This window comes from Geotrypetes seraphini, chromosome 2 (assembly GCF_902459505.1).
Source record: "Geotrypetes seraphini chromosome 2, aGeoSer1.1, whole genome shotgun sequence".
NCBI lineage: Eukaryota > Metazoa > Chordata > Amphibia > Gymnophiona > Dermophiidae > Geotrypetes > Geotrypetes seraphini.
Window position 1 is genome coordinate 295,785,366 of NC_047085.1, and position 12,309 is coordinate 295,797,674.

Consider the following 12,309-nt stretch of genomic DNA (forward strand, 5'->3'; position numbering starts at 1 on the left):
AATTGATTGTTAGCACCTAATTATTGGAGTGGGGGGATTCAATCATTTTTATTAATTGGCTCTTTACTCAAGTTGCAGATACATTAGGCAAGTGCATAAATTTACATATGCAACATTGGATGCCATATGTAGAGTCCGTGGGTAAATAATGTTGTTTTAAATTCCTTTTTTAAATACTTCCAAATTCTGAGGCTCTCTTAAATTGGGTGGTAGAGTGTTCCATAATTGTGGATCTACAATATAAAAGAATGAAGAGACTTCTAACAAACCAATCATAGACCCTAAATCCAGGAAAATGGGTGTTAGTGTGTGCTCATGACTCCAAGAGAAAAAGACATGAGCTGGGAATCAATATGAGATCTCTCTACACAGCACAGGAGATGTACTTAATAAGAAGTGGGATAAAAGCCAGGGAAGCCCAGTTCAAATTCTACTGCAGCAGCCCCTTGTGACATTAGGCCAGTTACTCAACCCTCCACTGTAAGCCTCTAGGGACAGGAAAAGTAGATATTCTACCAGAATATAACTCACCTTTATTGAGATACCCAGCCGATATTCAGAGCTATTTAACCAACCAGAAACGGCACTGACCGGTTAAATAACACTTAATGGCTTAAATGTGAATATTCATTACAAGATAACTGGTTACATCCGCTGAATATTCACAATTAGCATCTAAAAGTTAACCGGCTATATCCAGCAATCTACAGCACTGAGTGGCTAAGTTTAGCAGCCAAAATCAGACTGTGTAAATTGCAGTCCTATCTTTAGCTGCTATAAACTTAACCAGTCAGCACTGAATACTGACTTAGCTAGTTAACATTTTAGTGGCCATAACAATCCCTAATATTCAATGCCGCTTACCAGAAATGGCCCAGGTTGAATATCTGTGGCCATGCTAACTGCAGGAGTTATCCGGGCTGCCTCCCAATGGCTGAATGTTTGGTCCCTAGAGGGACATAATAAAAAATAATGTCTAAGCCCCCTTTTGGCCTAAGCCCCTAAGCCAGTGTCTCAAACTTTCTCGAGCTGGGGCACACTAAAGGTAGTTGCCATGGCTCAAGGCACCCGGAAATGCACAAACGTCACTGTGATGACATCATGCACATACGTGACATCATCACATCAACTAGCACACAGTTTGCGATACACTGCCCCAAAAAGCTGAATGTAGCAGCAGGGAAATGTCCATTCTATAAAAAAAAAAAAACCGTCCACAATGACGGTTTTTTTTTGAGAATGGCCTACCTCTACATTCAGCAGTTTAATCGCCCAGACCATCACTATGTCTAACTTTATAACACATTCCCAACCAAAAAATTGCCCAAGTCCCACATGCCCAAAACAAGACCTTTTAGGCAAAGGAGGGGCCAGTCCTTCACCTAAAAACAATACCGGTTACAGAATCCCCCCCCCCCGCAACGATCGTGGCAGGAGAGATGCCTAATCTCTCCTGCCACAATCGTGATCCCCCCAAACAGCCGCGAACCGGCAGGAGGGATCCCAAGCCCTCCTTCCGAAGACGCAGCCCCCTGAGCCCCCCGACAATACCAGCAGGAGGGATCCCAGGCTCTCCTGCTGAAGATAGCCCCACCCCCTGCAAACCCCCAAAACCCCCACCCCCCGACAATACCAGCAAGAGGGATCCCAGGCCCTCCAGCCAAAGATGGCCCGCGCACCCCCCGAGCCCCCCATTCCCGACAATACCAGCAAGAGGGAGCCCAGACCTTCCTGCTGAAGATGGCCCCCATCCCCTGTGAACCCCCCAAACCTCCCATCCCCCAAAAAATACCGGCAGGAGGGAGCCCAGGCCCTCCTGTCACCAGCCCAGCATTACTAGTCTTGTTCCAGTTAAAAAGCCTAGAAACAGCCCTGAAGCTGAAAAGAGCTGATCAGTGCAGCAGCTCTTCAACTAGCAGGGACCAAGACTCAGATTCTGGGGAGGTTTCCCAAGAGCAGGAGCCCTAGGAGGATTCGGGCACTATGGGGTAAAAACTCCTTTAAACCTAAGCCAGCCACTGTTAGGACACAACCTAAGAAACAAACACTGGCTCCTTTAGGCTCACACCTGCTGACGTTAATCACAGAGCAGGAGAAAGCCCAGGGAAAGCTGAAGTCTGCCTATCCCCCACATAGGCTTGTGGGTGGCCTTCTCAGGGAAAGACAGTGAGCAAGCCAGGGAGAGACAGAACTGAGCAAGCAGAGGAGACAAATCTATGCCTAGGGGCTCCAGAGGTTAGGCAAGATAATGAGGTTGAAATGCAAGATTGGGAGGAATCTTTGCCTGTAAACCAGCCAGTCTGCCTGAAACCAGAGGAAGCTATGGACATTGCACTACAACCGGTTTGTGACTGGATGGATGAGTTAAGTTTTGCCTTTTATTCCTTTTGGCTGGAGAAGCTATCAACTGCACTGTGTTTTTGGGGAAAAAGAACTGTGTGTTTGCCAGCTGCTTTTGGAACCAAGCAGCCAAATGTTATTTTTTGGGAAATTTAAAAGACAATTGAAGGGAAAAACTGCCCTGCCTAGAAAGGGCTAATTTTGCTGTGTTTTGTTCGGGAGAAAATACAAAGACTGCTACCCTGGAGCACTGTGAGCACTTGTCCATGCTGTTTGTGGAACTTTAAATTTTGAATCTTTTTTTTCACTCTGGGTTTCCCTGGTTCAGTTGACACAAGCTACTCATTGCTGTGGTGGAGATTGTTTGGGGGCAGAATTCACAATAGATCCAAGGGTTTGAGATTGCGAGTCCTAAAAGGCCATTACTTCAGTGGATTCGGCAATTCTCCCCCTTCCCCCAACTCACCTGAGTTGGTGGTGAGCCTGATGGTATTCAAAAAGGCACAGTGAGGTTTACAGCAGAATGGTGTGGGAACTATATGAACTGCTATGAGCACATATGATATATGATTTGAATTTTTGTTTAAGAAAAACCAAAAGTTTAATTCCTGGCCTTGCCCTGGAGAAAGGGTATAGCAAGCCATGTGCTGACCCAGCAGCATTGTAATCCCCAGGAACAGGTGAACTGTTTTGATTTTGGTTTTATTGGATAAGTTTGTTATCACCTGTAAGGAGAGACAGTTGTAACCTGGCTTATATGAAGTTAAGAAAGCTGGGCAATTGAACTGGCATAATCTTTTGCTTAGTTTAATGCTTTGTAAGTTGCTGAGTACTAAATAAAGATCTACTTTATTTTACCAGTGGCTGAACTGTGGCCTTATTGCTGTTTTGAACTTTGCTGGTGTAAAGACTATCACCCAAGCAGGGCCTTCACCTTTTGAGAGCATGCCAAGACTGTACATTGCGCTCAGCGAGGGTACCCGCCTCAGGGGCCTGGCCCCAGCTGTGCAAAAAGTGATATCAGGAGTGGGATTTGGCGCCCCCTTCTGATGATTTTGAGAAATTGGAGCAGAAAAAAAAGGGTGTTTTTTTTTGTTTGGTTCAAGTTACTGTTTTGGACTCTTTTTGTCTGTGGATATCCAAGAAGGACAAGTACAACTTGGAGTGCGACCAGACAAGCAGCCAGAAGCAGTCACAGCGAGGAACCTGAAGCCGGAACCAGCGGGACCATATCGTCTCTACTACTGGAGGCCGGAGAGGACCGAGGGACCTGATCCAGAAGGTGGACTACAATGACCAGACCAGAGGCTCTGCGTTCCAGACACTTGGGCAGTACAAGGCACAGACTCACCAGTACCTCTTGTAGGAGTACCCAAACTAAGGGGCTGATAAGGATACAGGAAGTACTGTTCATGGGGCCTAAGGGATTCTTTCTTAGGAAGGGAGGCAGTCTGGCCTAAAGTACTACTCTTGGATTTCCTTTTTTGGTTTTGTTTGAGTTTCAGGTGGATCAGCAGCAGCTGTTGGCATTCCTTGCAGGCGAGAGGCAGAAGCAAGGCGAGGATCTCTGAGAAGTCCTAAAGTCCAACCAAGACTTGTGGTATCGGAGCCAGGAGCACGTTAGGCGGCAACATGATGAGCTCTTGATGGTGATGGGCGAGCACACAAAGGTGCTAACTCAACTACTACAAGGACCATCTACGAGTCCCGCCGGTGTACCAGTGCAGAATCCTGTGCCTCAGCTAGCGGTAGGATCCAATTCTTTATCTATGCTGAACTTTTGTAAGATAACACCTAATGATGCCCTGGATAAATTTCTCAGTGCATTTGAGAGGGTAACCACTGTAGCTGGTTGGCCACAAGAACAGTGGGCAGTGAGACTTTTACCTTGCTTGGCAGCCTTCCAAACCCTTAGCCCAGACCCAGGGCTGGTCTTACATTAGATTATTTACAATGTTTGGGGAAGATTCCCTCTCCCAATGATTTACTAACTATTCTAGTAATTTCATGGGACACCTTCTCTGCCATCTATCTCATGATAGATGACGAACATCGATCTTGAATAGCACGTGTGGGTATACAGCTACGAATGTGGCTTAATACATGCACTAGAAAAATGTTTTGTTTTCTTTTGGAGAATGTGTTAGGCAGCATTCCTATGCCAATCAATTAGCTCAGCTACATTACCGTGCGCTAACTGGTTAGCGCAGGATTACGTGAGCCCTTGAAAATGTGGATGTTTCAAAATACATTTGATGATTCTTAATTGAATTCCTTTCAGAATTTTTTAAATGAGTAATTGGTGGGTTGGATTTAATTTCATTTTTTTATCATGCTTTTGTTTTTACTGTAAACTGCCTTAAATTTGTGTTTAATGCGGTATATAAAATCATTTAATCAAATCACAACATGTGAGCCTTTACCCCTACAAAATGGGTAACAGTAAGTGCTCACATGTTAATTTATTTCAATGGTTGTGCATACATCTAGCAGCACTATAGAAATGATATGTAGGTGAAGTAGTAGCAGTAATGGCAACATTAGTACACAGTCATTAATACAAGAATTAGAAAATTGTCTACTTTACGGCTACTGAAAAATAGCATGCAGGGAAAACCAGTAAAAGGGTGTGCTAAAACCACTTTTCCCGCAGCTTAATTAAAGGCTCCTTTGTAACTTCCCCCTTCCCTCCCCCCCCAAAAAAAAAATAGTGCATGTTTTACTAACCTGCAGTACCTCAGTACCGTGGTTTGTTAAATTTTGCTGTGTTTCAGAGGTCAAGAAAAATCACATACACCTAGCCAAAGTAATGTACGATAGTGGTACCCCCATCCTGGTCCCAACATCTTTTAAAGGGGCCATCTTCTGGAAAAATAAAAAGCTCTTTATCCCCTCCTGAGACAAAACAAAAAGATCTGATGGCTCAATGAACCTGTATTCCCCTCTAAGCTGAGGGGGAGTCTTCCAACTGCATTGCTACCAGTTGGGGACGGTGCTTCAATATTGTATTTTCAATCACTAGGGACAGACAGGTTCACTGGAGACCTGCAGAGCTTGTCTGTCTCTCACAATTGAAAATGTGATTGTGAAACAGCACCCTCCACTGGCAACAATTCTGTTGGAAGGCTCTCACTCAGAGAGAACAAATTCCTAGTGGGCTAGATGTCCACCTAACTGAAGAACCTGTCTGTGGAAAAGCACGCTAATCCCTAAAGCCCCCCAACAGGCGTCCTGTCTCCTGTGTGCCCAGTCCTATCCTTTCTAAAAGCATTCAAAGCTTCTGCCCTTGAAACCCAACTCACCTCCAAATTCCTGAAATCCTTAGAGAGCAGTAATAATGCCCATTAGCTCTTTCCCTTGAACCACCAATTTATAAAAGGGCAGCATCTCACCTCAAGCTGCTAGTGGTCGAGTCACCATTTCTAAATGGGAGTACTAGTGCAGGCAAAGGGGGGGGGGGGTCACTGCTGCCACCTACTGGAATCTACATTTTTCTGTGAGTTTGGGTTTATAAAATCCTGGATCAAAAACCACAATTTTTTTTAGGAAAGGGACAAGGCTTTCTTGGATGGGAGGTAGGACTAATAGGGTTAGCATGTTTTGCACACTTGGGTCATGACTTGCCCACTGCTCTTTGGCCCACAAGGAAGTTAAGGCCCTTCAAGTAAACGAGGGCCCTATCATGCAGTGGGTTGGGAGGGGTCTACAGGGTTACCAAGTCTTTTTACTTTGGTGTCAGAAAGAGGGACAGAAGGTATCATTTTTGAAAACAATGCAGCCTCTTTAAGTTGATTTTCAGGGACCAAGGACAGTAAGAGTGTTAACACAAGCTATATTGACCTTTTTGCACATTAGTGTGTTATATTGCATACAAAGTAGCTCATTATTCTTCTGAACACTGTGCCAGATTTGTTGGGGATTAAAAAATGCAATATAGATATTAATATGTTTAATGCATGTTAATGCAACTTTTAAACAGACCCGTAAATCAGCTCTTTTATATCTGAGACAGTTTTTCAAAGACCAGGAGGAGCAAGCTTGAGAGGTTTCAGCTTCTAGTTTAAACAATGCTTCAAAGAGCTTTTTCGTTTGCTGTTTTCATTTTGTGTAACCATCATATTTTCATTACCCATTTACCCCTGAAACAATATTTAAACTGACAGGAGGAAAAAGCAAGCAACCCTAGGGGGAAGGAGGAAAAGGAGGGGGATGCGATATTCTTTTCTCAAACTAACTTAGTACATATCAGACGTTTGATGTCAATGTTTGACCATACCTACCCACTAGTCTTTTGGTCTGTGCAGCAAATTCTTTACTTTGTTCTGTCCACCTTTCTTTTTCCCCAGCCAGTCCACTGATCAGACTGGAAGCTGTCTGCATTTTGTGTCTGCAGCGATCTGCATCTTCCAGCAGTGTCTAAATGAATCATGAAAAAGAAAACCAAAAAACAATTTTTATTTAATCTGTACAACAGAGCAGAGGAAGAAGAGCCATAGGTTAATGATGTAATTAATGATACAAATCTCCTCTGACACTACTGTTACTGTAAGCAGTTGACATCTGTTACACCAAACTGCAGACATTGCACAAAAAAAACCTTATGAGCAAGTATATTTAAATGATAGCAAGATAATCACAGTGCTGCCCTGTGATACATGAAATAATGCAATAGCATGATATTTAAATTACTTACAGGTTTTACTATCTAATATCTCATACCGCAAGCAAAATTGCAGCCTATTATCAACATACCACAAAGCAAAAAGTTAAATCTGATTGTGCATGCAGTCTTTAAATATGAATGTAGTATGGTACACTAAGCCTAGCTCCCCATATTATTACCACTTTACCTGCACATTTTTGGTGCACTAAAACTTCTGATGTAGATAGGATTTCAGTTTACCAAAAATGTTTGCTAAAAATGTGTTAATTTTAGTGCCCTTTTTTGCTAATACATGGAAATCACCTACACATAGATTTACTGTATTTATTTCACTTGTAGCACTAAGGTCCCTTTTAGAAAGCCACGGTAGCAATACTGCCACAATGCACTAAAGCCCATTCAGTTCCTATGGGCTTCGGTGCATTTACTGTAGCAGTATCACTACCAGGGCTTTGCAAAGGAGACCCTAAGGCCCCGATTCTGTAAAGTGCGTCCCAATTGTAGGCAGCTGTAGGCGTCCTAATCATGGCAAAGGATCTCCCTGCTGTGATTAGTATGGCGGCTGTGGCTATGGACGCCAGTCTCCCCTCCCCCCCCCCCCCGATGATTGTGGCAGGAGAGTGCCCAACCCCTCCTGCCCACAGAACCCACGATCGCTGGCAGGAAGGTGCTCAACCCTTCCTGCCAGTAGACCCCCCCACCACCACACCCACGACGATCATGGCAGGAGGGTGCTCAACCTCACCTGCCCACAGAACCCCACGATTGCTGGCATGAAGGTGCTCAATCCTTCCTGCCGGTAAGCCCCGCCCCATGAAGATCACGGGCAGGAGGATCCCTCCTGCCAGACCCCTCCCCAAAGACCCCCCATCAACATGCCCCCAACCCCCCTCTCGTATGCGGGAGGGGCCTTAGGTGCCTGGGCCAATCCGGCCCTAGGATCCGTTGGGTTGGGCAGGGGAGAGTCGGGCTCGCCTCATTTGGACAGAGGTAGGCCTGGTGGCCGGAAGGTGCGAGGACCGGCAACTTGCGGGTAAGCCCAAGTGAGGGTTCCGGGGTGGGGGATTTCATTGGGGGAGTCCGGGGAGGGGGGTTGGGCGTTTTGATGGGGAGGGTCTTGGGGGAGGCTGGCAGAGGGGTTGGTACCCTCCTGCCAGCAATCTTCGTGGGGGGCAGGGCCTACCGGCAGGAAGGGTCGAACACCTTCCTGCCAGCGATCGTGGAGTTCTGTGAGCAGGAGGGGTTGGGCACCTTCCTGCCTCAATGGTCGGGAGTGAGGTGGGGTGGTGGTGGGGGGTCTACTGGCAGGAAGGCTTGAGCACCTTCCTGCCAGCGATAGTGGGTTCAGTGAGCAGGAGGGGTTGGGCACCCTCCTGCCGCAATCATCGGGGGGGGGGAGAGGGGAGACTGGCGGCCATAGCCACGGCCGCTATACTAATCACAGTAGGGAGATCCCTTGCCGCGATTAAGTATAGCGGCCGCGTCTAAAGTAATCCGATTTTGTAACCGGCGTCTGCAACATGGACGTCTGTTACAGAATCGGGTTTAGTTTGGGTGGGCGTAGGCCCCATTCTGTATAGGACGCACGGGATGGCCATCCTATACAGAATCCGGGCCTAAATGTTTTTTTACTACAGACTTCTCTTTAGCTTCCATTTAGTTCTAGGAAGAGTTAATGAATTTTTAAATAATGTCACCCATAGACCTGAGTTCCTCAGAACCCCAAGTCTGGGATACATAAGTAGGTAAGTGAGGTAGTAGGTTAGATAAGCAACTGGAGGCTTTGGTGTACTACTACACCTATTACTATTTATTTATTCAATTTTCAATACTGTTCTCCCATGGGAGCTCAGAACGGTTTATATGAATTTATTGAGGTTCTCAAGCATTTTCCTGTTTGTCCCAGTGAGCTCACAATCTATGTAATGTACCTGGGGCAATGGGGGTATTAAGTGACTTGCCCAGGGTCACAAGGAGCAGTGTGGGTTTGAACCCACAACCTCAGGGTGCGGAGGCTGTAGCTTTAATCACTGCGCCACACTCTCCCCCTAGAGTTGGGCATTTAGAGGGATATTCTATAAATTACACTGACACTTAGGCCCTGGTAGGCACCCTACCTGCAACTAAGTAAACTGAGAAACACGGTTTAAAAGGGCAAAAAACTGTAAGAATAAAGCGCCTACCAGTGCCTAAATAAAAGGCGCTGGAATCATAGGCCTCCGAAAACCAAAGTAGGCATGGGCAATGCCGGAAGTGGAGCTAGGCAATCTAAAGTGCCTTCATAGTCATAATTCACACAAAGATAGGTGCCAGAAATCTAGGCCCGGAAAACCCTGGCCTACCATTTCCAACACCTATTTTTGCCAGAGGTTCACAAAAAAAGTGCACAGTTTGTTGGTTCAGCTGATTGCGACAGCGGGAATCCCCGATCAGCTGAGCTGGCAGGACTCCCCGAAACAGCAGAACCTGACAGCCCACACACCCCCTCCACCCCCACACACATTCTAGCCTCCCTCCCAACATCTGCCCCCCCTTTCTATGAAACATCGATGCCTACTCCCTCCTGTCAATAGGGCTGCCTCTTCAAAATGAGATGCACTGGGTGGGGCCTAAGGCCTTATGCCAATCCTGCTGGCTCAGCTGATCGAGGATTCCCCTGCCACGATCAGTTGATGGCAGGCCCTGGTGTGATTCTCTAACAGGCGCTGTTATGTAATCGAAATGCAATCGGTGGCCACTTTTAAGGTGGCCATCGACTTTGGCAACAATTAGAGAATCTAGAAGGTTAATGCATTAATAATGTGATTAGCATTTTTATATTTTTAACAAAGATTGAATTTTTTAATGCAAATAAAATATTTAGCCTTCCACCAACCTCTGTGCGTTTACAGTACATTAACAGGCCTAACTTTTGAAAGGGTCACCGGCAGTACTGTCTACAGCCATGATTGGAAGCAACCCCTCTGCTTCGTCTCACCTCCCTCACTGATGCACCTTTCTATTTCACCAAAAGAAAGGCATTGGGATCAGCTGCAAGCAGCATATGGGATTTGTTGTCGTGGACGAGGGAACCCTGTTAAGGGAGCCCCAGTTTATAGAATTGCCTTTTGTATGGTATTTATTTCATAGAAACATGATGGCAGATAAAGGCCAATCAACCCCCAGCCAGGCTTCTGCTGCTGCTAATGACCCTATGAAAGCTGAAGTTTATTAAGGAAGAGAGTGAACTGGTCGGTGGACAATGGGAGTGAGGGAAGGTGTGATGGAGGAAGAACAATGCTGGGCAGAGAGGAAGGTGAGGAAGAAAGAACAGGTAGACAATATGAGGGAGGAAAGAGAGAGAAATGTTGACCCGGGGTGCAAGAGAGGGAGAGTGATAGTGATCAATGGAAGAGTCAATAGCAAATTTATGGCATGATTAATTGTGATTAATCATGCAATTACAATTTGTAATACCATGATTAATTTTGATTAAACTTTTTTTAGGGAGGTTTCAATTATATTTATTAGCAATTGCAAAAAGGAACATACAACCAAAAGGGAATCAAATAGAATCAGTGCAAAATAATCAAGTATCGCAGCAAGAGGTAGAACATGCTAACAATAAGACAGAGAACAATAAACCCTTGGTTAGATGCCTATCACAATTGACATTTTAGTTAATATGAAACCCCCCAGCCAGACACAACCAATCCACAGTCAACCGTGCTCAAATCACAACAATCACTCACATTGATTAAACGTTTTAATTGTTGCCCACCCCTAATTACTTTTTCTACTAGTAATCATTTCTATAGCATTACTAGACATACTGTACATAGTTCTGTACCCATACATGTAAAAGAAAGCCCCTTCACAACAGAGGTTACAATCTATCCAAAACAGATAACAACACAAATATGAGATTATGGAGTTCCATTTACTATGCGTGCTGGGGTAGAGCTGTTCTGGCTATGAGGTTCTAAGACACAATCACTCCCGTTCAAGGATATTAGATTTGAGGGTCTCTGGCTAGGGTGTCCTGAACTGGTCTACAAAGCCTCCCAATAATAATTTAAAAAAATTGGTTAGAAGTATAACCTGCACCTCCAACCACTAAAGCAAAAATGATTGTAAAGCCAGGGCATTTTTTAATTTTACTGTGATTGAACAGTGTGCTGTTTTGGTTCAGTGCATTCATTATTACTATTTAGCAAGCATTATGAGAGTCAGCTAAAAACTCCAGAACATAGCTAATGCAGTGCAGAACTAATTCTTCACCATCCAGCTGATTTCTCCACAAACCTAACTGTAGCAGGCTGCCAAAATATTCTTTCTAGGCAATTACATGAAGAATATTCTGGGCCCTGGCTCCCGAAAGATGCTAATCAAATCTCAACAAGGGCTTAACTATTCAAAGAACGCATCCCAATAGAATTGAAGTCTTAGCTTTTGAAGAGAAGTATAAAATTTCAGGAAGATATCTTGTCTCTTCCAACCCCTCCCCTCCCTCTACGCATGAGTTGGTGAAGCTGCTAAGTGCTCACACCCTGGAAGAAATAGAAGGTATGGTCCAAGCATTACATGTTTCCTGACCTGCCTGATCTAAGCAAAAGGGAGCATCATGAAACAGAGAGAGCTACAAGAGAAAGAAAGAGAAAGATGGCCTGATGTTCAAAACTCTTGCACTAGAGGCAAGGGAGCACATCCTACAGCACAAGAATAGCATTGAAAACTAGTCCCCCAATTCCCAAAGCAAATGGGATGAAAATTTTATAGAAACATGATGGCAGATAAAGGCCGAATGGCCCATTCATTCTGCCTTTCTACAGCATCTACAATCTCCTCTTCTCCTGTCCCTCGCTTTCTTGAATTCATAGAAACATTGAATATGACGGCAGAAAAGGGCCATCAGCCCAATATGTCTGCCCACTCGAAGAACCCTCCCCCCTAAGCACTTCCTCGAAGTGAACCCACATATTTATCCCATTTTTTCTTAAAATTGAGCACGTTGCTGGCCTCAACTACCTGAAGTGGAAGATCATTCCAATGATCAACCACCCTTTCACCGTGAAATCTCCCACCCTTGATTTTTAACGGATGCCCTCTTGTTGCCTTAGGTCCTGTAAGGAAAAAGATAACTTCTTCCACCTCAATAAGGCCAGTAACATATTTGAACGTCTCTATCATGTCTCCCCTCTCTCTGCGTTCCTCGAGAGAGTATAGCTGCAACTTACCTAGACAGTCTTCATATGGGAGATCCTTGAGTCCTGAGACCATCCTAGTGGCCATTTGCTGAACCGACTCCATTCTCAGCACATCCTTTT

General features: G+C 45.0%; 1 protein-coding gene across 2 annotated transcripts in view; it reads right to left on the minus strand.

Moving 5' to 3' along the window:
- DNAH5 (dynein axonemal heavy chain 5) overlaps positions 1-12,309 on the minus strand; it is a 598,099-nt gene that overhangs the window by 124,048 nt on the left and 461,742 nt on the right. For both annotated transcript variants that reach the window (XM_033929843.1, XM_033929844.1), the window contains exon 62: positions 6,621-6,756. In XM_033929843.1, the coding sequence (XP_033785734.1) occupies positions 6,621-6,756 (136 nt within the window). The remainder of the gene's footprint in view (positions 1-6,620; positions 6,757-12,309) is intronic.